Raw genomic sequence first — 24,064 nt, forward strand, 5'->3', positions numbered from 1 at the left:
GTGAGAACAGGTAGTGGGAGTCGATGTTGAAGTGGACAGTCATGAGAACCGTCTCCTCCATCAGTTTCTCAGGTATGATATCTGTCATAACACTAAATCAGTAAGAATTGCACTTTTTACTCTTCAGTGTCATTGATAAACACCACAATTCAGCCTAATAACTCTGAATCTGCCTCTGTCAGCAGTGCTTGTTCTGTCAGCGCTGTGGCTGATGAATAACTCACTGGCTCTTACCGTCACTGGATCTGTGGGAAGCAACATCTCAGTCTCCTGCAGATACCCTGAAACATACGAGAATAACAGCAAGTTCTTCTGTCAGATGAGCGGCTGGTTTTCTCCGAGAGATCCTCAGTGTGTTCACACGACCCATCGAGACACGAGGTCTGAACGAGAGAGACTGGCTCTTCTGGACGACACCAGCGCTCATGTTCTCACGGCTCTCGTCTCTAGACTGGCTCCAGAAGACTCGGGGAAGTACTGGTGTGGTGTAGATATCGATCTCCTGCCTGACTTTACCTCTGAGATCTGGATAACAGTCAGCAAAGGTGAGATTCACAACAGCTGAAGACTATCCGTCCTAATGAATATCCTTAATATATACGAGCAGTTGATGTGATGAGTAGGGTTTTCTGTGAGAACGGTGTTGCGTAAGCGGACCCTAAGTTAATAACTAATGATCTTTGCAACGGAAGTGAATCAATCAAAACTAACTTTAGCTGGACAATAACTTTATTCTAGAGCTGCTGTAAAGACAAACAATCTCTGTTACTGTAATCTCCTATTATCACTGTAAATCTGCTTTGAAACAATATATATTGTTAAAAGTGCTATATAAATGAAGGCGACTTGACTTGACTATATGAAGGCGACTTGACTTAAACATCTTCATTTGTCTTAGCATCAAACTTTTAACTGTTGTGGAAAAAATACATTCAAGCTCCATGTACAACTATTTTAAAAAGCTCTTTTTCACTGTACCTGTGGTTTTTAAGAGCTCATGTAAATTGAGCCATGAGGACATGGAATATACAGATTCGTCACACAGACTGTGACACCTAATATCTTGATGACAAAAAAACAAACGTCCATGTATTGTATATTTGTCATTAACCCGATCGATTATTAATGCTATCTCGATCTGTTCGGCATCATTTGCACTGAGAAACACGACCGTTCAACAGTTACAGGGATTGTTGAGGTGCCACTGAGACTCAGACTGGTTTCAGATGGGATGTGATACAGCGTCGTCTTCCTCTTACACGTCTCATATTGAGTCACTGTGAGAACTGAATTCACTCAAATGTGTGGTGAATGAATGCCAGCTGAGGTTTCGATACAGATGATGAACTATTAGATGATGAACTATAGTCCTTTCGCTTTTGTTTTCTGTGCAGGGGATCCACAAGAACAAACCACAGACCTGTTCCCGGAAGAACCTGGCGGTGAGGTTACAAAACACACACACTCACACACATGTGGTTTTGCTTTTTTCAGTCAACTCATTGTGGGTTTGCATCAACAGAGTCTTACTCCAGGTTCATGATGATGGTGGCTTTGATGTGTGTTTGCGCTCTGCTTTTCGTGTTTCTGTTTGGTCTGTTTCAAGTCCTGAAACACAGCAGTCGCAGTAACTCAGGTGAGACTACAGCACTAACAGAACATGGGCCCTATCTTGCACCCAGCGCAATTGACTTTGTACACTGACGCATGTATCATTCCTATTTTGCACCCGCGCAAAGCGCGCTTTTCCCTCCACAGAAGCACGTCGCTAAACTAGGGAATGAACTTGCGCTCCCTGGGCGGTTCAGCGCAAAAAAGGAGGCGTGTTCCGGCGCAAACGTTCCTTCATGCTATTTTGCAGGTTTAGAAAACAATTGCGCCACTAACCAGGAAAAAATAGTTTAAAGTCAGTGGCGCGTTGCGCATGTTATTCATATGCTATTTTAAGGGCGCATGCTTGGCCATAATCAATGTAGCGTGTGCACAACGCGCATACACTTTGATTCTCTCATCTACACAGAAGCAGCAGTTTTCATTTTTGCAAATCATACATTATTATGATAGATAGATAGATAGATAGATAGATAGATAGATAGATAGAAAGATAGATAGATAGATAGACAATTTATTATAAAAGCATACATCTAGCTTACACATTTACCCAAATTATCATACTCCTTTTTAACCGAAGTTAATTTGGGTGGGTTTCTCCATCCCCAACGTCCCTGACGAGAGCGTTGCTCTCCTTGGCTGTGAACCGCTCCTGGCGCGCGTCTGGCAAATACGCCGTTATAATAGGAATCCGCTTTAGAACAAAGCGCGTCTGCTCTTAAAGGGAATGTGAGATGACGCTCTGATTGGTTTATTTCACGTTACGCCCAAACCACACCTATGAATAATGAAGCTACTTCAGACCAACCCATTTTAGATTTGCGCCTGGCGCAAGAGTCATTTATCCCGCTGGGAAAATAGCAACAGCGCCAAGATCCGCCCACAAAGTTACTTGCGCTTTGAGCTTTGACACTTGCGTTTCAGATCGTTAAAATAGGGCCCCATGTCTTTTTCTTCAAAACATCTTCTGTTCAAGTTCAGAGAGAGTTCAATAAATCGATAATTAAGTCGTTATGTTTTTATTAGGTTCTGCTCCTCACCGAAGGACAATATCAAACCCAGTTCAGGTGACGACATCAAATCTCATTCATAATAAATAATGTTGTTTTAACATCAGTGTTCTTTTATAATCATTGAGACACTATTATTATACACATCATGGCCATATTCCAGGATGACAATATCAAGATTCATCTCTGGATGGAAATAACTGTTGTGCTGTTTTTGGTCAGGATCTTGTATTGTCAATGCAAGAGTCCAGCACTCTGTAAAGTCTCCTCCAGCACATCCTAAAGACTTTCAGTGAATTTAAACTCTGGACTCAGAGGAGCCGATTCATGTGTGGAAATGATTCTTCATGCTCCTCCAAACCATTCCTTCACAATTTGAGCCTGATGAATCTTGACATTGTCATTCTGGAATATGGCCATTATGTGTCTTCCTTCATGATTGTTTAAGTAATGAAAACCACACACTCCATCAGTTAGGGTTAGAAGAACTGTGGCCAAACATATAAAATGCTAGAAACAAAATAATCATAATGATCCAATTATAGACTCTTAAGAAGACAGTGTATATTATTAGCCATTATCTGCTTATGATTTATAAGTTATATTTATTTATTTTATATAGGATGACTACCAGAGAATAAGGCTTCCTGACTCATCCAAAGCTCAACGTGATAAAGAGGAATTTTACAGACCCATAAACCTGGATTACACAAACACAGAAGCGGTCGACACACACTCCTACACAGATTTTGTTTCAGTACAAACACAAGATCAGATCTACACAGAACTGAACGCCAGTAGACGGAGTCACGTGTATCAGAGTTTAACAGCGGATTCTGGTCAAGAAGAGGCGATCTATCACACTATTGATCACTGAATCCTCATCAACAGCCTCATCAAAACCCTAGATTCCTCTGACAGCTACGATAATCCAACCTCTGTCAGCATCACAAGTTTTTGTGTTGTTTTCACTAAATAAAATAAAAAATATTAAGTTTACTGAATTAATTGATACAGCCTTTTGTTAAAGTCCCCCTGTGGTGAAAATCAAGTTTTTAATGTTGTTTATATGTCTATTTTTGTGTTTTTAATATGCTTTAAGACAAACCATGTTTGTCAACAGCATTGCTGAGTATTTTCTCCTTAAAACTGCAGTGAACCAAAGACATCGCTGGTGTTTCTGACGTCACAAACTACCTTGTAACCAATAAGATCAACGTGTGATCGTCAACCAGTGGATCTCTGAGCTGAGTGAGTGAGTGGAGGCGGGGCTCATTTGCATATTCATAGAACTGTGCATACTAAATGAGGCAATGGTGTCGAGTTACATTCAAGCTATTTTAAGGCATGAAGAAATGTTTTCAAGGAAAAAACCTTTAAATATGTAATTTTGTGATCAAAGATGAGTTTGAAAAAATATATAAAATGAAAATGAGTTTGATAAAATCACAGGGATAAATTATTGACTACATGGGACTTTAATATAGAGCAGAAAAATATTAGAATGCAAAAACTTACCTTGAGATGGTATGTTAGTTATTGAATATAATACAGAATTCATTCACATTTGTCTCAGGTATAGTTTTGAGAAGCAATAACTGCTTAATAAAGTATTATAAGGTACTATTATGTTCTGTTGTGTTTTTCATCTTCACTTTGCACTGGTATTTTTGTCTTGCCATCCAAGAAACATACAATGTTTTTCTGAAAACAAGTTTGATTAGACTATGCAATAAACATTCTACTGATTCTACTGGAAAACAAGACATATACTGATGAAGAAAATGTTTTGCAGTGTCAGTCTGCACAGTTATAGAGTGCTTATAATGTGTTTATAATGTGCTTAATCAAACCGATAAAAAAAACAGCCAGATAATCAAGACTTACAATGTACTTACTACAATATTACGTTATGGAAATTACAACTTTGCTGAAGATTTTTACAACTTCTTTTGTATTTTTTTGGAGCATACTTGTGTGTAAAATGTACTTTCATAATTGATCATTTTGTTTAAATGTTTGTTCCTGTGCAAGCAATTATACAGAAAAGAGAAGGCTGCATATTGGTGAAAAGTTAGGGAAGTTGATTAGATTGAGAAATCTCACTTGAGCTGCCTTTGTACAGCTAAAGTCTTGTGTTTTGGACCCAAATAGAAACAAGGAAGTGTGAGAGAGACAGACAGAAAGACAGATGCGGTTTTATACGTTGCACACCAACAAAAGCAGTTAAAACCATTCAGCATGTGGACAGCAAGAGTCTTTGGTTTCTGCATATGTACAGGTGAGTTTTAACGATCGCTTTACAATAAAACAGCAGTATCTTAATCTCAAAATAAATTCAAAACTATCTACATCAGTATTGGGGAAACTGAAACTCTAGTTTGGTAATCTATAGTTCAATAAACGCTTAAAAAAGTGTATCTGCTACATGACAAACTACTTAATCTAATAATAAAATACTCTTTTTAATATAATTGATTGTACATAAATAAGGATCTTAAGGGTTACAGCATCTAAACAGATCACTACCACTAGTAAAACACTGCAATAAAATGTATTTAACTATTATATTATTAACGCTTAAATCCTATTAGATAATATAAAAAAACATGAATGTGTATATTACATTAAAAATGTAAAATGCCAGACCGACTGAAATGAATCAGTCACATTCATTTTGGTTGAACAGCTCTTGCTTTGAATGGTCTAATTGGAATAAATTCACTTAAATGAATCAAACGGCTTCATATGACAGAAGCTTAATTCAACATCAAGCTTGAAATCAAGTTATTTTCATAGTTTGCTTTGCTGTAAAACTGTACGAAGTTGTAAAACAAAAACAGTTAATGTAGTGACGCTCTTGCTCGGAAAGCTCAATACTCTTCACGTCACTGCTAGGAGTTGCTAATTGCTAGTCAAATGGTCAAACTTGGCAATTCTCGTTTCACTTGATGAACTATAGGGAAAATGCTTATGGGCTGCTGCTTATTTCTGTCTGTGTATTACAGAAATCACGATCTAGTATTTAATTTTGTTTCCAGTCTGTCTGCTGGACATTAGTCGTGCTGTCACTGAGATTGGATATGAGGGAGAAGACTTTACGTTTCGTGTCGGATACCCATCGGACTACGAGGAAAACAGCAAGTACTTCGGCAGATCAGATGGATTCTTCTTTGAGAAACTGGTTCAGACCACTGAATCCAACAGGTGGACCAGACAGGGACGATTCGCTCTTCTTGACAACACATCTGCGCACCTTCTTACCGCCATCATCTTCGGACTGATCTCAGAGGATTCTGACGTGTACACCTTCGGCGTGGATGTTAAACTGATGCCTGATCCCGATACTGAAATACAACTCACTGTCAGAAGAAGAGGTGAGAGTCCTTTAACATCTATAAGTTCTATTTTTCATGCACATCCCAGCTAACAAAAATATGTTCTAAGAACGTTTTGCTGAACGTTAAATCTGAACGTTCACTTAAGAATGTTTATGGTAAAAAAAAAAATGGTAATGGAAATAGGTCTTGGTGATGTGAACGCAAATGGAACATTACATTTGGCAAACATTATAGGAATGTTACTTTTGAATGTTCTCTGAACATTCTAAAACAAGTGAACATTCTAAAACAAGTGAGCATTCTGAAACAAGTGAGCATTCTAAAGTAAGTGAGCATTCTGAAACAAGTGAGCATTCTAAAACAAGTGAGCATTCTAAAACAAGTGAGCATTCTGAAACAAGTGAGCATTCTAAAACAAGTGAGCATTCTAAAACAAGTGAGCATTCTAAAACAAGTGAGCATTCTGAAACAAGTGAGCATTCTGAAACAAGTGAGCATTCTAAAACAAGTGAGCATTCTAAAACAAGTGAGCATTCTGAAACAAGTGAGCATTCTGAAACAAGTGAGCATTCTAAAGCAAGTGAGCATTCTGAAACAAGTGAGCATTCTAAAACAAGTGAGCATTCTAAAACAAGTGAGCATTCTGAAACAAGTGAGCATTCTAAAACAAGTGAGCATTCTAAAACAAGTGAGCATTCTGAAACAAGTGAGCATTCTAAAACAAGTGAGCATTCTGAAACAAGTGAGCATTCTGAAACAAGTGAGCATTCTAAAACAAGTGAGCATTCTGAAACAAGTGAGCATTCTGAAACAAGTGAGCATTCTAAAACAAGTGAGCATTCTGAAACAAGTGAGCATTCTGAAACAAGTGAGCATTCTAAAACAAGTGAGCATTCTAAAACAAGTGAGCATTCTGAAACAAGTGAGCATTCTGAAACAAGTGAGCATTCTGAAACAAGTGAGCATTCTAAAACAAGTGAGCATTATGAAACAAGTGAGCATTCTGAAACAAGTGAGCATTCTGAAACAAGTGAGCATTCTAAAACAAGTGAGCATTCTGAAACAAGTGAGCATTATGAAACAAGTAAGCATTCTAAAACAAGTGAGCATTCTGAAACAAGTGAGCATTCTGAAACAAGTGAGCATTCTGAAACAAGTGAGCATTCTAAAACAAGTGAGCATTCTAAAACAAGTGAGCATTATGAAACAAGTGAGCATTCTAAAACAAGTGAGCATTCTGAAACAAGTGAGCATTCTGAAACAAGTGAGCATTCTGAAACAAGTGAGCATTCTAAAACAAGTGAGCATTCTGAAACAAGTGAGCATTCTGAAACAAGTGAGCATTCTGAAACAAGTGAGCATTCTAAAACAAGTGAGCATTCTGAAACAAGTGAGCATTATGAAACAAGTGAGCATTCTAAAACAAGTGAGCATTCTGAAACAAGTGAGCATTCTAAAACAAGTGAGCATTCTGAAACAAGTGAGCATTCTAAAACAAGTGAGCATTCTAAAACAAGTGAGCATTCTGAAACAAGTGAGCATTCTAAAACAAGTGAGCATTCTGAAACAAGTGAGCATTCTGAAACAAGTGAGCATTCTGAAACAAGTGAGCATTCTGAAACAAGTGAGCATTCTAAAACAAGTGAGCATTCTGAAACAAGTGAGCATTCTAAAACAAGTGAGCATTCTGAAACAAGTGAGCATTCTGAAACAAGTGAGCATTCTGAAACAAGTGAGCATTCTGAAACAAGTGAGCATTCTGAAACAAGTGAGCATTCTAAAACAAGTGAGCATTCTAAAACAAATGAGCATTCTGAAACAAGTGAGCATTCTAAAACAAGTGAGCATTCTGAAACAAGTGAGCATTCTGAAACAAGTGAGCATTCTGAAACAAGTGAGCATTCTAAAACAAGTGAGCATTCTGAAACAAGTGAGCATTCTAAAACAAGTGAGCATTCTAAAACAAGTGAGCATTCTGAAACAAGTGAGCATTCTAAAACAAGTGAGCATTCTGAAACAACTGAACATTCTAAAACAAGTGAGCATTCTGAAACAAGTAACATTTTTAAATGTTAGACCACGTTCAATAAGATAATGTGTTTGTGCATTAAGGACATTATTAAGAACCATATAATTGTGAGCGGACCTGTTACTGGAAGAACGTTTAACTTTGAGAGAACCTTGCCAGAAAGTTCTGTAAAGTTCTGTGAACATTCCCTGTTAGCTGGGATGACTGAATGCTAAAGAAGCGAATCTTTCACGTTCACGTTCCTTCTCTGCACAGGTGAACCACAGAGACCCACAACATCATTACCAAGAGGTACGAGAGTAAACCAGGAAAAGAATGTTTATTGTTTATTCACACATAAAAAAATCCATTCGTACAATATAATGAACTTCCTTCAAATGTTGTGTTTTAGTGGTTGTCAGCAGCACAACCAGTCCTGCAAACATCACAGCACAGAACTGGGCCGAGACAAGAGAACAGGGTGATCTCTCTCTCTCTCTTTCTCTCCATGATTCATATTATTCTGTCTGTCCTTGGCACAGTTCACTCTTTCATTCATTCCTTTTGTTTCTTTCAGACTGTTTGGTTGGTTTTCATTCATTCTGGATCCTGTCTCTCGTTTGTCCACTGTCATTTGTTCTATTTTCTGTGGTTGGTTCTTTTTATTGGTTATTGTGTCTGTTGGTTTTTCTGTATGTAGTTTGTCGTTCATTCAATCATTCTGATTTTTATTCTGTCAATCGTTCACTCATTCCACTATTTGTTCATGTTCAATCTTTCTTTTATTCAATTATTTGTTAATTCCTTCATTCATTCAATGGTGCATAATGTATATTATTTAATTTGTTTATTCTGACATCTATCTATCTATCTATCTATCTATCTATCTATCTATATTCAAACCTTATCCATCTATCTATCTATCTATCTATCTATCTATCTATCTATCTATCTATCTATCTATCTATCACATGTTCTGATCTGTATTGTTTGTTCTATTGTTTATTCTTATCATTCTGTCTAATCCTTATCTTTTTATTACACAAACAACTTCTCACAAACACACAGCTTGTGTCTTGGTGTTCATTGACAGATCTAATATTGTCACCAGTCCTGAAGAGATCTGTGAGGGTTTCTCTCGATCTCTCTTCCTCTCTCTGTGTCTTTCTTTCACACAAATGAATGGTGTTTTTTATCAGCTGTGTCAGATCGTTTCCTCTTTCTACAGAATCTTCCCTCAGGTTTGTGACCGTGTTGAGTGTGGTGTGTGTCGGCACACTTCTAGTTGTGTGTCCATTCGCTCTGTTTAAGGTTTTTAAATGGGCCGCCACCTGCAAGCTGTCAGGTGAGTCGGCTAGAGGAGACTTCCTCTTTTCTACACCATCTTCACTCACTCACGCTTCACAGTCCCCCTGTAGTCAATAATTTTATCCCTTAAAACTCATCTTTGATCACCAAAATGACATATTTAAATGTTTTTTCCTTGAATTTTTTCTTCATGCCTTAAAATAGCTTGAATGTAACTCGACACCCTTGCCTCATTTAGTATGCACAGTTATATGAATATGCAAATGAGCCCCGCCTCCACTCACTCACTCAGCTCAGAGATCCACTGGTTGACGATCACACGTTGATCTGATTGGTTACAAGGTAGTTTGTGACGTCAGAAACACCAGCGATTTCAAAGCGTGTTTTTGAGACTGTCTTTGGTTCACTGCAGTTTTAAGGAGAAAATACTCAGCAATGCTGTCGACTTATGAATTTACACATGGTTTGTCTTAAAGCATACTAAAAACACCACATAGACACATAAACAACATTAAAAGCTGGATTTTCACCACAAGGGGACTTTAACATTTATCATGACAATTAATACATGTCTTTTTTTTGTTGTCAGTTTCCGTGTCTTATCACACCAGGACGACATCAGATCACATTGTTGTAAGTCAGTAATCTATCATATCACATTCACGAGTATTACCACGTTAATACTGATGCTGATGAAGTTCATTGATTTCCCTGCTGATATGAAGCGTCCTCTTTACAGGATGAGTATCTGAAAATGAGCCCAGTCGTACTTTCAAACTCATCCGGGTCTCAAAGGGTGAAAGGTTCTTTTGTCGAAGATTTTCACAGACTTACAAACACACAACAGTCCCACAGCAAAGGCGCCAACTACATCGATTCTGCTCCAGCAGAGAGTCTGGATCAGATCTACACAGAAATGAAGCCTGGTTTTGCTCAAGAGCCAATTTATTACAGTATTGATCAAATTACTGACTGACAACAGAAGCCTCATTAACAGCTTCTCCTTTTTTACCACAATAACATTCATATTTCCTTACATGTTGGGGTCAAGAAGTCTCTTATTCTCACAAAGGCTGTGTTTATTTGATGGAAAAATACAATAAAAACCGTAATATTGTAAAAATATTATTACAAATTAAAACATCTGTTTTCTATGTGAATCTGTTGTAAAATGTAATTTATTCCTGTGATCAAAGCTGAATTTTCAGCATCATTACTTCAGAAATCATTCTAATATGATGATGCTCAAGACACATTTATGATTATTATCAGTGTTTAAAACGGGTTGTACTGCCTCAGATTTTCGAGGAAACTGGAATACATTTTATTTTTCAGGGTTCTTTGATGAATATAAAGTTCAAAAGAACAGTATTTATTTGAAACAATTTTTTTTGTCACTTTTGATCAGTTTAATGTGTGAAAGTTCAGAATTTTTTACCCCAAACTTTTTAATGGTAGTGTGTATATAAAGAAAAATCACTGAATTGTACTCTTGAATAAATAATCTTTAAAGTCTAATAGTGTAAGGCTGTAAGTTATTATTTTGTCTCATGAACTGTCACACATTAAATGTACTGTAAATCTAATGTTCACTGTTTCTAGCGAGGGGAAGTTGCTAATCGCCATAGAAACAGTCTGAGTTTGTGTGAGTAAAGATCTCGACACGTCACTATTGCATAACTGCATATGTCTCAAGAGGATGGAGAGACAGAAAGAGAGAAGTAAATACTTTATCGTACCACGAAAACTGTTGGCCTACTGTATACTTTGCCCAGGTTTTAGCTTTTATAAAAGTGTAAAGTGAGTGTCTTTTCAGCATTTGGCGATTTTTAGTTGTCCTGTCCTGCATATTTACATGTGCTAATCTTTAGGATACAAGTAACTAAAGATTCTGTGATAACAAGTGCTTGTGTTTCATAATTGAGGCGATTTAATATGAACGTATGAATGATAGTCTGACTGACTCGCTCGAGTTATGGATTCTGTTGATGATGTCACATCCTGTCTGACTCTGATTTCCTACGGTGTCTTAGAATCCTGGAACTGATCCAGTGGGAGGGAACGTCACGTTTCGGTGTTCTCACCTTCTCGCCAGCAGGAACATCAAATATTTCTGCAGAGGCTCTTGTGTGGACGAGTTTGTTCTCTTTTGATTTAATAGAGAAGAGAACTCGACTTGCAGAGACAGATACACTATATATGACGAAGGATCGGACTTCAGTGTGACCATCGGCTTTCAGATTCTGGCACTTGCATCTGCGCGGTGGACAGACTTCTTAAAGACACTTACAAATATGTGACTCTACGTGTATTTGAGGGTGTTATTTACTGAATATATTTTACAAGTTACTTAATAATAGTTTTATAAGCTGTTGGGTTTATTCAAGTTGTACTTTTCTTACAAGTTGCCATGTTTACTGTTTGTGTCATGGCATTTTGGTGTATAGCGGAAACGAGACCCTTGTGTATTTCTTAGGCGACACAGGGGTCACGGTTCGGTACGTACCTCGGTTTTGGGGTCAAGGGTCGAAACGAGTTCGGTGCATTTACATGTCTGGCCCAAACAGTTTTTTAAACGTATAGGTTTGATTAGCATGTTGTGTGTAGCCTACGCTGTAATTTTTTCTTTGCGCGTGAGAGTTCATTAACATGGCGGATGGTCAATATTACGCATTTTCAAGAAGTCACGGAAAGATGAGCGAGTAGGAGAAAAGTGCCATCTACATCTAAGTCTACTTCAGCTTTCCACGAGGAGACGGCGAGTGAAGCTTCCCATTTCCAGGACACGCATATTTCCTCACTGGACTGTAGTGAGACTTCCACCACACAAATCGGCACAATGCATAATGATTTTGTCTCATTATAACAGTGGAAACAACTTAAAATAGTCCGTCATTGATGGTCATACAGATTAGATTAAGATCATTTGAAACTGTCAAGGGTCTGATTTTATTTGTGTACATTCACAATAAAAACAAAACATTGTGCTTTTGTAAAATAAAGAAAAGAAACAGGATTCCGCTTCCTGCCTTCCCGGTTTCCTTTTTGTGAAGTCTGTAGAATAGAAACTCAGCGTATAGGCTACTAGCAAGCTCTTGCGTGCATCTGAACTCTTGGTTTGGGTTGGTGCGTAGATCTTCTGCTCTTTTTCCGGTTGTGGCGGTTAGCAAGCAGTGTTGCATTAGCGTGTGCGCCCCCTTCTGGATTGGAGAGTGGATCGCCAGTGACTGACTGTATTCGGCGTCTGACTGTATGCACCGAACAGTGACGGTTCAAGACGAGTACATGTACCGTTACACCCCTAGTATTTGTCAATAGAAATTTTTTTAGAGGTAGGCCGTGTTTCTGAAATGATGAAACTATAGTTAAATGTTACTGAAGTATTTCTCAAACGTTTGCTTGTGTAAATAGTACTTTGAATTCTCGTCCAGTTTACAGACATATATTTTTAAAATGAATCTTTAAATCGAACCGCCAAATGAGGACTTTATGGAATATGACTCATTGTTATTGCAAAAGTCATTTACTTTTCATGCTATGTAAGGCGAAACTAGAAGTTGGTTCAGACTTGTTGAGAGTTTTACCTCTTAAATGTGTGGAAATATCAGCAATATATCAGCAAAAACCATCAACAGAAAACATGATCAGCAACCCTTTTGTCAAGCATATATTCAGTCATATATTCCAGAGTTAGGACTGTGAATGTGGTCGATCTGACAAGTGTGCTTTTAATTTATATTTTAAATGGCTTTCTATATACAGACTCCATGTATTGATTATACAGGTGTTTTCCTGAACATTGTTGCACACCTTCATGAATGTTTTTATACTGTACAAGTACTTTCACAAATCCTTCACAATATGAGTCAGTACATATGGCAGTTTTCCTCAGTTAAGGGCATTTAAATGTGAGGTTAGTCATTTTTGGATGCGAAAATATATAGCCTACTTGTTTTCTAGTAACAGTTCAGAGACTATAAGTGAGCCAAACATAGTCTAACTTTTGCATAAGTGATCCAAAAAAAGTGTCTTTTTCTAGTTGTAAATAGACTAAAGTCTACAATGCACCTGAAAAGTAAATATTAAATTCCTCTACTATTTATGATTGATCATACCCTGGAATTACTGTAATTATCCCTTTTTAAGTTAGGGTTATGTTAGCATAGTACTGAACCGTTTCATATTTGATCCTTTCGGATGAAAATATGGGGTGTATATTGCACTATAGCTGTTTTTTGTCACTGTAATCAATACACTGATCACACAATACTTGAGAAACTTTATAGTTAACAGTTTAACACAAGAAGCAAAAAAAAGAGTCTCTCCTGAGAACTAAATTAATTTCAGTATAGTTCAGTTCCTCATTTGTTGCTCGATCTTACAGTTAAAATCATACAATTATAAAATAAAAGCATGTTTAAAATGATTGAAGAGAAAATATCCAGTTTGTTTGATATGTATCAATGTCATTTAGACATGAACTAGATCTGTTTTGAAATGCACAGTAAGCTTTTAATGTTAATATATTTTAGGAAATAAGGGGAAGGAGAAGTTAAGCCTTACACCATTCTGTGTGCCAGTACGGAAGAAAGAGACATCTGTCAGTGTTAAAGGATTTTATTTAGTCAGCGAAAGTGCCGTAAAGCTTCACCATGTGGAACCTTATTCTTCTTCTCTGGTCCTGCATTCGTATCGGTGAGTTCAAGATTCGTATGTGTGACTTTTAAACTTCTCTAATTTTCACTGGTCTTGTATTCCTGTAGCAGTCAGTCTTTCTTAACACAGTAAACATGCTAATCCTCGCTAATGATATTTGTGTTTTCAGCTGTTGTTGTTGGAGCTTCACAGACAATTACTGGATACAGAGGAGAGAGAGTTGACATCAGATGCTCATATGAATCTGGATATGAATCAAATTCAAAGTATTTTTGTAAAGGGGAGTGTCCCATCATTGGATTTAAAAACATCATGGTTAAATCAGGATCTCCAGCTAAAGACGAGAGATTGTCTCTGACTGACGACACGACTGCCAGAGTTTTCACCGTCACCATCACTGATCTGAGAACAGAGGATGAAGGCCAATACTGGTGTGTTGTGAGGAGGACTGTGCTTTTGCCTGATGTCTATTCAGAGATTTTGTTGCTGGTTAAACTGGGTAAGTGATTGATGCCACTTCTACTAATTGAACTATAGCAATAGTCTAAATTAATGTTTGTATCTGTTTTGAATTGAATTGAGTGTGCTCATGTATTAGTATTATAACTTAATTCTAGTCCATCTTCATTGTTACTCCTTTAGATAAGAAGACGACTGAAGTTTTAACTACTGTTTCATCAGATCCATTGGCTCAAACCCCTTTACCCCAAACTTCTTCACCTGACACAGGTAAACGCCTCTCAACATCTCACACGCTCGCTGCTGATGTTTCTCTCATGTAAACATATTTCATTTCATTCTGTGAACCAGGGGCCGTATTCACAAAAAATGTTAAGGCTAAAAGTAGCTCCTAACTGGTGAATTTAGGAGCAACTCCTAAAAATAATGGGCGTGTCACTCGTAACTTTAGGACTCCTACTTTTTTTGACTAAGAGTAATTCACGAAGCATTTTAGCCCTAAAAGTAGCAGCTAAGCCTGGGACAGCTTAAAAGAAGTCGAGAGGACTCCTAACTCACTAAGACCTATTCACAAACCGCTTTTTGTGGCATTTCACGTCGCAATGTTTTGAAATGCATATGCGGCGGCTACAGGAGCTTCCAATCGCGAGGGAACAATTTTGCATTGTAGGCATAACTAGGGATGCAATAACGCCACCACCAACAACCAAAACTAGGCTACTCATTGCATGTAAACTAATTGTAACGTTTCATTGTGAATCAAATTCAAATGTTCTTCTCTTTGCAAACGTAGGCAGAGGCATATAGTGACATATTAATTCAATAATGTTGCAAAGATATTGCATCAATCCATATGTTTCATTAGGCTACTAGGCTATTTGTTTTGCCTTACTCTTTATTCATTTAGGCTATTTATTCAGTTATTCATCATCTTCCGTCCTTCGCACTACTTGTGTAGCGCACGCATTCTCAGACCTGTCACCTGTCACTCATCATCGTCATTCCTGCGTTACAATCATCAGCCAATCAAGGTGGTCACTTCAGTCAAGCTCGTGCATGAGTAATGACGTCATCCATAGCTCTTAGTTTAGGAGTTGTCATTTTTCTTTACTAAGAGTAGGTCTGAAAGGCGTTGTGAATAACTTTTAAGAGAAAACTCCTAGCTAAAATCTTTTAGTGCGATTTAGGAGTACTCCTAGTGGTAAGATAAAATGCTTTTTGTCTTTTTTTCTATTCTCAGGTTCAATTGGCATCATCATCGCAGGAGTTTTGTTTTTGCTCCTGATATGTGCAGTACCGCTTGTGTTGGCCGTACGAAAGAAAAAGCTGACTTGTGGTAATATTTTTGATATATTAATAAATAAAATCTGCATTACATCAGTGAATTCAGACACTCTAATAATTGAAAATCTACATGAAAACAGACATAATCATTCAGATTAAAACAATTTGGTTTGTAATAATAGGAATAATAGGTCATTTTTTTGTCAGATTATTGCTGTCTAAACAAAGCAAACGAGACATTGACACAATGCCATGATTCAAGCTAACTTGAAGGATCGAATTCACATACTGGAAGTTTTGAAACTTATATAACATGCATCTATCACAGGTCTGGCCTTCTTCACTGCAGTGCTTCATCTGACATTAAGAAAAGGAGAAGAGGTGAGTCAGAGTCATCTTCCTTGAACATTTCCATCATTAATAACTGTAGTTCCTCTCAAGTATAAGTCAAGGATCACTTTCTTGCCCAACAATGATGAAGCGATTATTTCCTTCTTCCAATGTACAGAATGAATATGAAGAAGGGCGCCCGACTGTCCTGCCAAACTCACACACAGCTCGATGTGATAACAGTTCGGCAGCAAACGAGTTTCACAGACCTGCAAACACAGAACCAGCCAACACCAACCTCTACTATATAAATGTTGCTGCTGTAGCGACAAACAGTCTGAGTCCAGATCAGATCTACACAGAAATGAACGCCATTAGACAGAGTCACATTTATCAGTGTCTTACAGCTGATTCTGCTCAAGAAGAGGCGATCTATCACAGCATTGTTAAAAAACAGACTGACTGAACACAGACGCCTCATCAACGAACAACCAAACCCCTTATTTTGCTTAAGACTTTTGTTGCATAATGAATGCTTTGTATAATTTCAAAAATGGTACAGTAGTCTTAATTAATCTTGTCTAATAAATGTATAATGGGTGTAAATATTTGAATATTAATGTCTAGAGTTGGGGCACTGAAGGACACAATATTTTATTCAAAAACGAAACGAAACTACTTGTGTTGTGTCAGCGTTGAGCATTGTAGCCAATCACAGACATGTATAGTAAGCGTGTGAACGTAGTGGCCAATCAGAGGCGTTTTAGAGTCACCATGCGGAGAATTCGCTTAAAATGTATGTTCAGAATCAGCGCAAGTTTTATCCTTTCGCAAATCCCCTCATAAACAACAAAGTCTAGATGCAATATAAAAAAGAGATTCACTGTGCAGTGCGGACAACTTGTTCTGAGAACGCGGTAAGTAAGTGATGGCTTAAAGGGAGCCCTATTGACAATCTAAACAATAGTTTTGTTTTTCATGCTTCTAGAGGACCAGTGGTTACGTTCACACTGTAAAGTTTAAGTAGTGATAACTGCATTTAAATGTGGGAGTGAATCAGCTAAATAAAATTATAGTCCTGTGAGTCATGAAATTGCGATGATTTGACACAGTAACCATAGCAACATGAGAACGTGATAACCATAGCAACATTTTGATGTCTAATAATGTTATGATTTTTTGTTACATTTACACTTTGGTCATAAGTTTACATACACCTTGCTGAACCTCCAAAATGTTTTATTTATTTTTTTAATAAGAAGGATCATAAAAATCGTTTGGCTCTAGGTCACGTTGCAAAGGACCCTAGGTTGATTTTACTCCGAACCATCCCTTTAAGAATAGTTTAGTCCACAAGACAAAATACAAACTCAAAATACAAGACAAATTACATAGGCTTGATTTTTAATACCGTGTGTCATTACCTGAAGTATCCACAATTTTATTTTTAATTTTTTTTTGTAATGGTTGTTCATGAGTCCCTTGTTTGTCCCGAACAGTTAAACTGCCCAATGGTCTTCAGAAAAATCCTCCAGCTCCTGCACATTCTTTGCTTTTCCAGCATCTTCTGATATGACTCCTTACTAGCAGTGATTGTATGATTTTGAGATCCATCTTTTCACACTGGTGATAACTGAGGGACTCATACACAACTATTACAAATGCTGCAAACATTCAGTCATGTTCAAGAAGGAAACATCCATTAAGAGCCAGGGCGTGTAAATTGTTCTTATGTTTCTTAATAACCCCTTAAGCACTGAGGGCATTTTTAGAGTTGTTTTGTCTGAGTGACACACAAAACTAAAGACTCATAACTCCAAAACTATAACAAGGAGAGTCAAAAGGTAGGTATCGTTTGATAGAAAACTTTTCAAATTTTTTGAAAATATAAATTACATTACATTTGGACATTCTCCTGCCGAGAAACTGCTGATTAATACAAAAATATATATATAATTTTTATTATGATTTTGCATATCTCTCTTGTTTGACATGCAATAACTCGGGAAGGAAATAAGGTAGGGGGAAAATTCTTTTTTGGGGAAGTTCCCCTAAATTCCCCATGGAGTTAATATGACATCTACCAGCAGGGGTTAATGGGGTTAATATGACATCTATCAGCAGGGGTTAATTGGGTTGATATGACATCTACCAGCAGTGGTTAATGGGGTTGATATGACATCTATCAGCAGGGTTAATTGGGTTGATATGACATCTACCAGCAGGGGTTAATGGGTTAATATGACATCTACCAGCAGGGGTTAATGGGGTTAATATGACATCTATCAGCAGGGGTTAATGGAGTTTATATGACATCTACCAGCAGGGCTTAATGGGTTGATATGACATCTATCAGCAGGGTTAATTGGGTTGATATGACATCTACCAGCAGGGGTTAATGGGTTAATATGACATCTACCAGCAGGGGTTAATGGGGTTAATATGACATCTATCAGCAGGGGTTAATGGGGTTAATATGACATCTACCAGCAGGGGTTAATGGGTTAATATGACATCTACCAGCAGGGGTTAATGGGGTTAATATGACATCTATCAGCAGGGGTTAATGGGGTTAATATGACATCTACCAGCAGGGGTTAATGGGGTTAATATGACATCTACCAGCAGGGGTTAATGGGGTTAATATGACATCTACCAGCAGGGGTTAATGGGGTTAATATGACATCTACCAGCAGGGGTTAATGGGGTTAATATGACAACTAGGAGCAGGGGTTAATGGGGACTTGCTAACCAGCTAAACTTCAACCACTTGGCAGGACTTAGTCTATCATTCTGTTACATTTTCCATTCTGAGGTACTCTATTAAAGACCTGTTTCTACCGGATTTAACCCATACAAGTTAAGTTGGTATCAATTAACATTATTTATTTATTTTAATAAATATTTTAGACTTGTTTAAAACCAGTAAATTTAGATTTACCCTTTTTTCAATGTAGGCTATTGACACTCCAATGTCATGAAAGATACCGTATTCAAACAAAAGAGATCTACAAATATTATATTCAGTGCATGCAGTTTTATCAAGTGTAGAAAAAACAATGCATGTATTTTTAAATCCATATTTGAGGTGATTGTAGTGAGTTTACTGCTGGACACGAGAGGAACACTGTCTCGTGACTGACCTGTAACTACTGTAGAGTGAAACATCACATATGAGCTCTTTTAAGATCCTGCGTAGAGAGACAGAAGGGGAAGGAAATGTTGATATTAGTTGCTAATACTGCATGCCGTTTATTCAGTACTGAAGAGAACGACAGTAACGTTTGTCACACAGAATTTGGTCTTTTATTTAAGCGAAACGCTTGTAAAATTTCATCATGTTGGACGTCCTGCTGCTCTTTTCCAGCATCTGTACAGGTGAGTTTGAGACTCTCAGCTCTTTTACACAGAGTTTGACATCTTCTCTTGTTTTTCCTCTGTTATCACATGATCATCAGACTCATATGGATGATATTTGTAAGTTATTATTCTGGCCTGCTTATGTCTCTTGCTCACACATAACAGCTCTATATAATGATATTTGTGTTTTCAGCTGTTGTTGTTGGAGCTTCACAGACAATTACTGGATACAGAGGAGAGAGAGTTGACATCAGATGCTCATATAAATCTGGATATGAATCAAATTCAAAGTATTTTTGTAAAGGGGAGTGTTTATTGCTGAATAAAAACATCATGGTTGAATCAGGATCTCCTGCTAAAGACGAGAGATTCTCTCTGACTGACGAAACGACGACCAGAGTTTTCACCGTCACCATCACTGATCTGAGAACAGAGGATGAAGGCCAATACTGGTGTGGTGTGGAGGGGATTTTGCCTTTGTCTTTGACTTTGCTTGATGACTTTTCAGAGATGTTGTTGCTGGTTAAGGAGAGTAAGTGAATAATGTGACACATTTATTGCAGAAATGTACATGGAAATGGGACAGCAGCTTCATATTATTATATAAAGGTCAATGTCCTGCTTAATTCATGGTTATATACAGTTTAGATGAGTGTGTTAATATATAAATGTAATAACCAAATTCAGGTCTATCTTTTATTTCCACCTTCAGATAACAAGGCCACTGAGGTTTCAACAATCAGCTCATTTTCAGTCACAAGAGAATCAGAAATGAATCCATCCAGCAGCGTCACAGATCATCAGATCTCCTCAACAGGTCCTTCATCTCTTTCTTCTCAACATCTCTTCAGCCTTTAATATGCTTTATCTCTGGTTATTCCCTCACCTGATAATAACCAAATTCAGGCTGATTTTTTCTTTCCACCGTCAGGTAACAAGAGACAAGACCTCTGAGGTTTCAACAATCAGCTTATTTTCAGTCATATATATATATATATATATATATATATATATATATATATATGTGTGTGTGTGTGTGTGTGTGTGTGTGTGTGTGTGTGTGTGTTGGACCAAAAAACACACTGTTCACATTTAAATTCATAATTTTCTAATATCTATAGTGAATCTCCATTTTTGTCTGTTTTAGTCCCTCATAGGAGCGTCTCAGTGTTGATAAGTGGATCTGGTGGGAATGTGATTGTGATCACAGCGGCATCTGGAGGATTATTCATCATCATCATCATCATATTATCATTTATTATGTAAATAAAAGTCTATCAATAAAGAGTACATAAATATATTTTAAAACTAATTCATCAAGATATTTGATTATTAATTGTATATGACACAATTAAATAACTTTGTTGTGTTTTTGACAGTCAAAAGAAGAGAATAAACAGAAGATCTGCTATAAATGAGGTGAGATGATCAAAGAACCACAGAATAATATCATTAAAGCAATAAAAGTGTTTTATGCTTTTTTGTATATTTAGAGATGTTGTTATGGCTGATCCAACTTGTGATCAAGTCAGTTTACATCATATGTTGTGAAATTATCAGACTGCTCAAACATCTCGCAACAAACTGACAAACTCTGATTGAGACATGAAATCACAATGTTTAAAATCTCTTCTTTTTTGTGCTGTAAATTCCTTCTCTCTGTTTCCCTGTAGAACGATGATCCCAGTGCAGGCTCATATGCAGCTCTTGAGCTCACGTCCACATCATCTGACCTCTACGACACACTCACAGTAAGAGAAATATCAAAAAGTATATGTGCAAAACAGTTTGTTCATTCAAAAGTCAGATAATAATCAATGAGTCTTTCACACAGTCTGTCCATCCCAGACCTGCTGTTCACCAGTCCGGCTCTTCTGAATATCAGAATCTGACTCTTCAGTAGCTTTTCAAGTCTTCCCAAGAAGAAACTCTCCTCACTCTTACTTAATAGATACTAAACAGTCCTTATATTCATTCTTTTCAATCTATATTATATGAGCAATCTCACCAACAGTAATCACATGTTTAAAATTTGTGAGAACGATTATTTATACTATTGTAGTTGTACTTTTTTCATGTGTTTTTTTTTTTTTTTTTTTTTTTTTATGTTTGCGAATCTGAGCAAATGTGTCTTCCTTAACAATAACAATGCATGCCAAGACACCACGCTAAGATAAAGCACAAGTTAAACTTTACTCAACTTTTGTTGCTTCATTGAAGATGTCCACATCACAATGAAAATGAAGAACTTTGTGTGTGAACACACCTAAGACAGACTTTCCATTCTGCAGGGAAGTGATGTTTCTCATAGCTTTTGTAGAAAGTAATGGTTTATGTTTATTAATAAATGAGTTTACCACTGTGAGCTGTTGCTTTATTAAAGTACTTGTGTGAGTAAATCATGTCGGAATATATATAGCAGTTTATTAAAGGGTTTTATCTTTATTCCTTTTTAAATAACAAATTATAAAAAGGTATACATGCCTTTTGTTTTGAATCAGGGTTCGTGTCAAATTGGCCAATATTACGTTCGCCGAGGTCGAGCTCAGCGTGCTACAACTGAATAAAACACATGCAAATAAAAAATAAAATAAATAAAAAAAACACCAGAAAATTAAGAAAACATTAATTTTTCAACACTTCATTATTTTGACAAATTCTGCAAATGGAATTTCTGTATTTGGTTGCGTTGTGAGTCTTTACAGTGTGTTTCTGTATTTGGTTGTGTTGTGAGTATTTGCAGCGTGTTTCTGTATTTGGTTGCGTTGTGAGTCTTTACAGTGTGTTTCAGTATTTGGTTGTGTTGTAAGTATTCGCAAGCATTTCTGTATTTGGTAGCGTTGTGAGTATTTGCAGTGTGTTTCTGTATTTGGTTGCGTTGTGAATATTTGCAGCACGTTTGCATTTTCATTGTGACAAACAGGACGTGATTGCTGATAAAAGGAGGAGCGACCACAGTGAAGGACAAGAGATGACCAGGCCTGGATTTTATGTTGTGTTTTGTTTATGTTTTATTATGTGTCTGTGCCCCTCACGGACGACTGCCGTCCACAGATAATAAAACAAACAAAACACAACATAAAATCCAGGCCTGGTCCTCTCTCGTCCTTTACTGTCGTCGCTCCTCCTTTTATGCTTCCCCTCCTCCGTGAGAGATACGAGACCAGTGTGTTGCCCAAGTGTTGCTCATCAGCAATCTCGTTCTGTCACGGCCCTCTGCCTCGTCCTGCTCGCCACAAACGTATGGCACAGATTTTTTTTAAGGCCCCTAAAAGCAGCTGTCACTGAGATGCTGTTGCATACATACATGTTTTAGTTCTATTGTACAAGCTTTCCATGACAATAAAAAAAGTTTAAATTTCAATAACATTTATTTAGCGGCTAAAATAATAGACCATGTAGTAATTTGCACATTTACTGTAAATATCAAAGATAAAAGTAAATCATGAGAGCAGTTTCATTTTTAATAATAATAATAATAAAAAAATTATTCTGTTGAAGTTTTATTCACACACAAGGAAAAGCCGAGACATACTGTATATGACATAATTAGCAAAACAATTTTATTTAAAGGGCATATTGCAGGTTAGAGTACCCAGTGAGCCAATGTATATAAAAATAATGTAGGAACTAGATTTAAATATAAACATACTCATAAAATGCTATTTAGGCTTCTGGAGACGTTTTTGTGAGAAAATTTTACTTCCGCATTTGAAAACCGCCAAACCGGAAGTGACGTAATGGGAGGGAGTGCGGTCAAAGTAAACAATAGGAAAGCAATGGATCACAATGACAGTTCGGACGCTGAGGAAATTGTAGCCTTAATGTTTACTCGTATGACGGACCTCAGCCATATAATTATGAGCCTGCTATGCAGTCAAGAGAGCAGGGACAGGCCAGGAATAGACAAAACAACGGTCAGAGGAGACACACTGAGTTATGGTGCAAGGAGAACAGGGCAGGGGTCTTGCTGAGAGACCAGTGTTAGCTTATAGATATATTCACATTTGCCGACGATATGTATAACATTATGCTCACATATTCACAATATTGTATTATTATACAATATTTTTATAAAGATTATTATATAAAGCAATAGCAAAACTAGTGTTGGACGCTTACCTGCATGTGTTGTGTGTGTCAGCCATTAGGAGAGTTTCCATAGAAAGAGGGACTTTATAAAGGCTTTGAATGGCCCCATTTGGTGACAATGAATAAAAAAATAATCACAATCACATCTGTCTTACTGTATAAAAACTTTATATGTAGAAACAGCCAACACAAACATTAAAGTGGTTTTGTACAGATTGAAATTGAATTATAGAACATTATATATAATATTTATAATAATAATATGTTTCGGCTGCAGACTAATAACAAACACATAAATGCATTACATTACAAGTTTATGTAGGATATGTTAAAGCTGCAGTCCGTAGCTTTTCCTCTTTGTCGCCATCTCTGTTTGAAATCTGCAATTGCAGTAATTCGCGGAATTATCAACTTTACGTGAGTTGTGCCTCGACACAGCACAGCGCGGATGAACACAATGTTTTGAGGGGAATGTGTGGCTGTCAGTCGCCGCGCCGGTGTGGATACTGTCATTCAGAATCACAGATTATACTTTTTGGAAGTATGACCAACATAAGAGTTTTCACCGGAAAATGTAACATCCACTTTTGTTTTGACCAACTAAG

General features: G+C 37.1%; 4 protein-coding genes across 7 annotated transcripts; all 4 read left to right on the forward strand.

Annotated features, from left to right (window-relative positions):
* The first annotated feature begins 27 nt into the window (after positions 1 to 27).
* Positions 28 to 3,615, forward strand: LOC311078476 (uncharacterized protein). Of its 2 annotated transcripts, none has more exons than XM_084107299.1 (6): positions 28 to 72; positions 186 to 545; positions 1,395 to 1,442; positions 1,523 to 1,636; positions 2,638 to 2,678; positions 3,244 to 3,615. In XM_084107299.1, exons 1-6 carry the CDS (start codon positions 42 to 44, stop codon positions 3,496 to 3,498), a joined length of 849 nt encoding a protein of 282 aa, XP_083963425.1. In that variant the 5' UTR covers positions 28 to 41; the 3' UTR covers positions 3,499 to 3,615. The 2 variants fall into 2 exon arrangements, with proteins under 2 accessions (XP_083963425.1, XP_083963424.1); XM_084107298.1 differs by having other exon boundaries at positions 40 to 72; positions 183 to 545.
* A 238-nt stretch (positions 3,616 to 3,853) lies between these two features.
* Positions 3,854 to 13,964, forward strand: LOC311077738 (uncharacterized protein). Of its 2 annotated transcripts, none has more exons than XM_084106359.1 (8): positions 3,854 to 3,872; positions 4,776 to 4,902; positions 5,663 to 5,998; positions 8,247 to 8,282; positions 8,383 to 8,451; positions 9,199 to 9,315; positions 9,868 to 9,911; positions 13,811 to 13,964. In XM_084106359.1, the coding sequence occupies exons 2-8, from the start codon at positions 4,863 to 4,865 to the stop codon at positions 13,832 to 13,834; spliced, it is 666 nt and encodes a 221-aa protein (XP_083962485.1). In that variant the 5' UTR covers positions 3,854 to 3,872; positions 4,776 to 4,862; the 3' UTR covers positions 13,835 to 13,964. The 2 variants fall into 2 exon arrangements, with proteins under 2 accessions (XP_083962485.1, XP_083962484.1); XM_084106358.1 differs by lacking the exon at positions 13,811 to 13,964 and adding an exon at positions 10,018 to 10,438.
* On the forward strand, positions 13,811 to 16,613 carry LOC311077737 (protein CD300H-like). Of its 2 annotated transcripts, none has more exons than XM_084106356.1 (6): positions 13,811 to 13,973; positions 14,104 to 14,433; positions 14,577 to 14,663; positions 15,634 to 15,729; positions 16,006 to 16,058; positions 16,186 to 16,613. In XM_084106356.1, the coding sequence occupies exons 1-6, from the start codon at positions 13,931 to 13,933 to the stop codon at positions 16,471 to 16,473; spliced, it is 897 nt and encodes a 298-aa protein (XP_083962482.1). In that variant the 5' UTR covers positions 13,811 to 13,930; the 3' UTR covers positions 16,474 to 16,613. The 2 variants fall into 2 exon arrangements, with proteins under 2 accessions (XP_083962482.1, XP_083962483.1); XM_084106357.1 differs by having other exon boundaries at positions 13,817 to 13,973; positions 14,616 to 14,663.
* Positions 16,614 to 19,222: 2,609 nt separating this feature from the next.
* Positions 19,223 to 21,732, forward strand: LOC311070780 (protein CD300H-like). The gene is made up of 7 exons (XM_084094831.1): positions 19,223 to 19,385; positions 19,561 to 19,899; positions 20,080 to 20,184; positions 20,515 to 20,629; positions 20,747 to 20,786; positions 21,041 to 21,118; positions 21,202 to 21,732. The coding sequence occupies exons 1-7, from the start codon at positions 19,346 to 19,348 to the stop codon at positions 21,268 to 21,270; spliced, it is 786 nt and encodes a 261-aa protein (XP_083950957.1). The 5' UTR covers positions 19,223 to 19,345; the 3' UTR covers positions 21,271 to 21,732.
* Positions 21,733 to 24,064: the final 2,332 nt, after the last annotated feature.

The sequence above is a fragment of the Abramis brama genome (assembly GCF_963993115.1).
Source record: "Abramis brama genome assembly, chromosome: 2".
Classification (NCBI taxonomy): Eukaryota; Metazoa; Chordata; class Actinopteri; order Cypriniformes; family Leuciscidae; genus Abramis; species Abramis brama.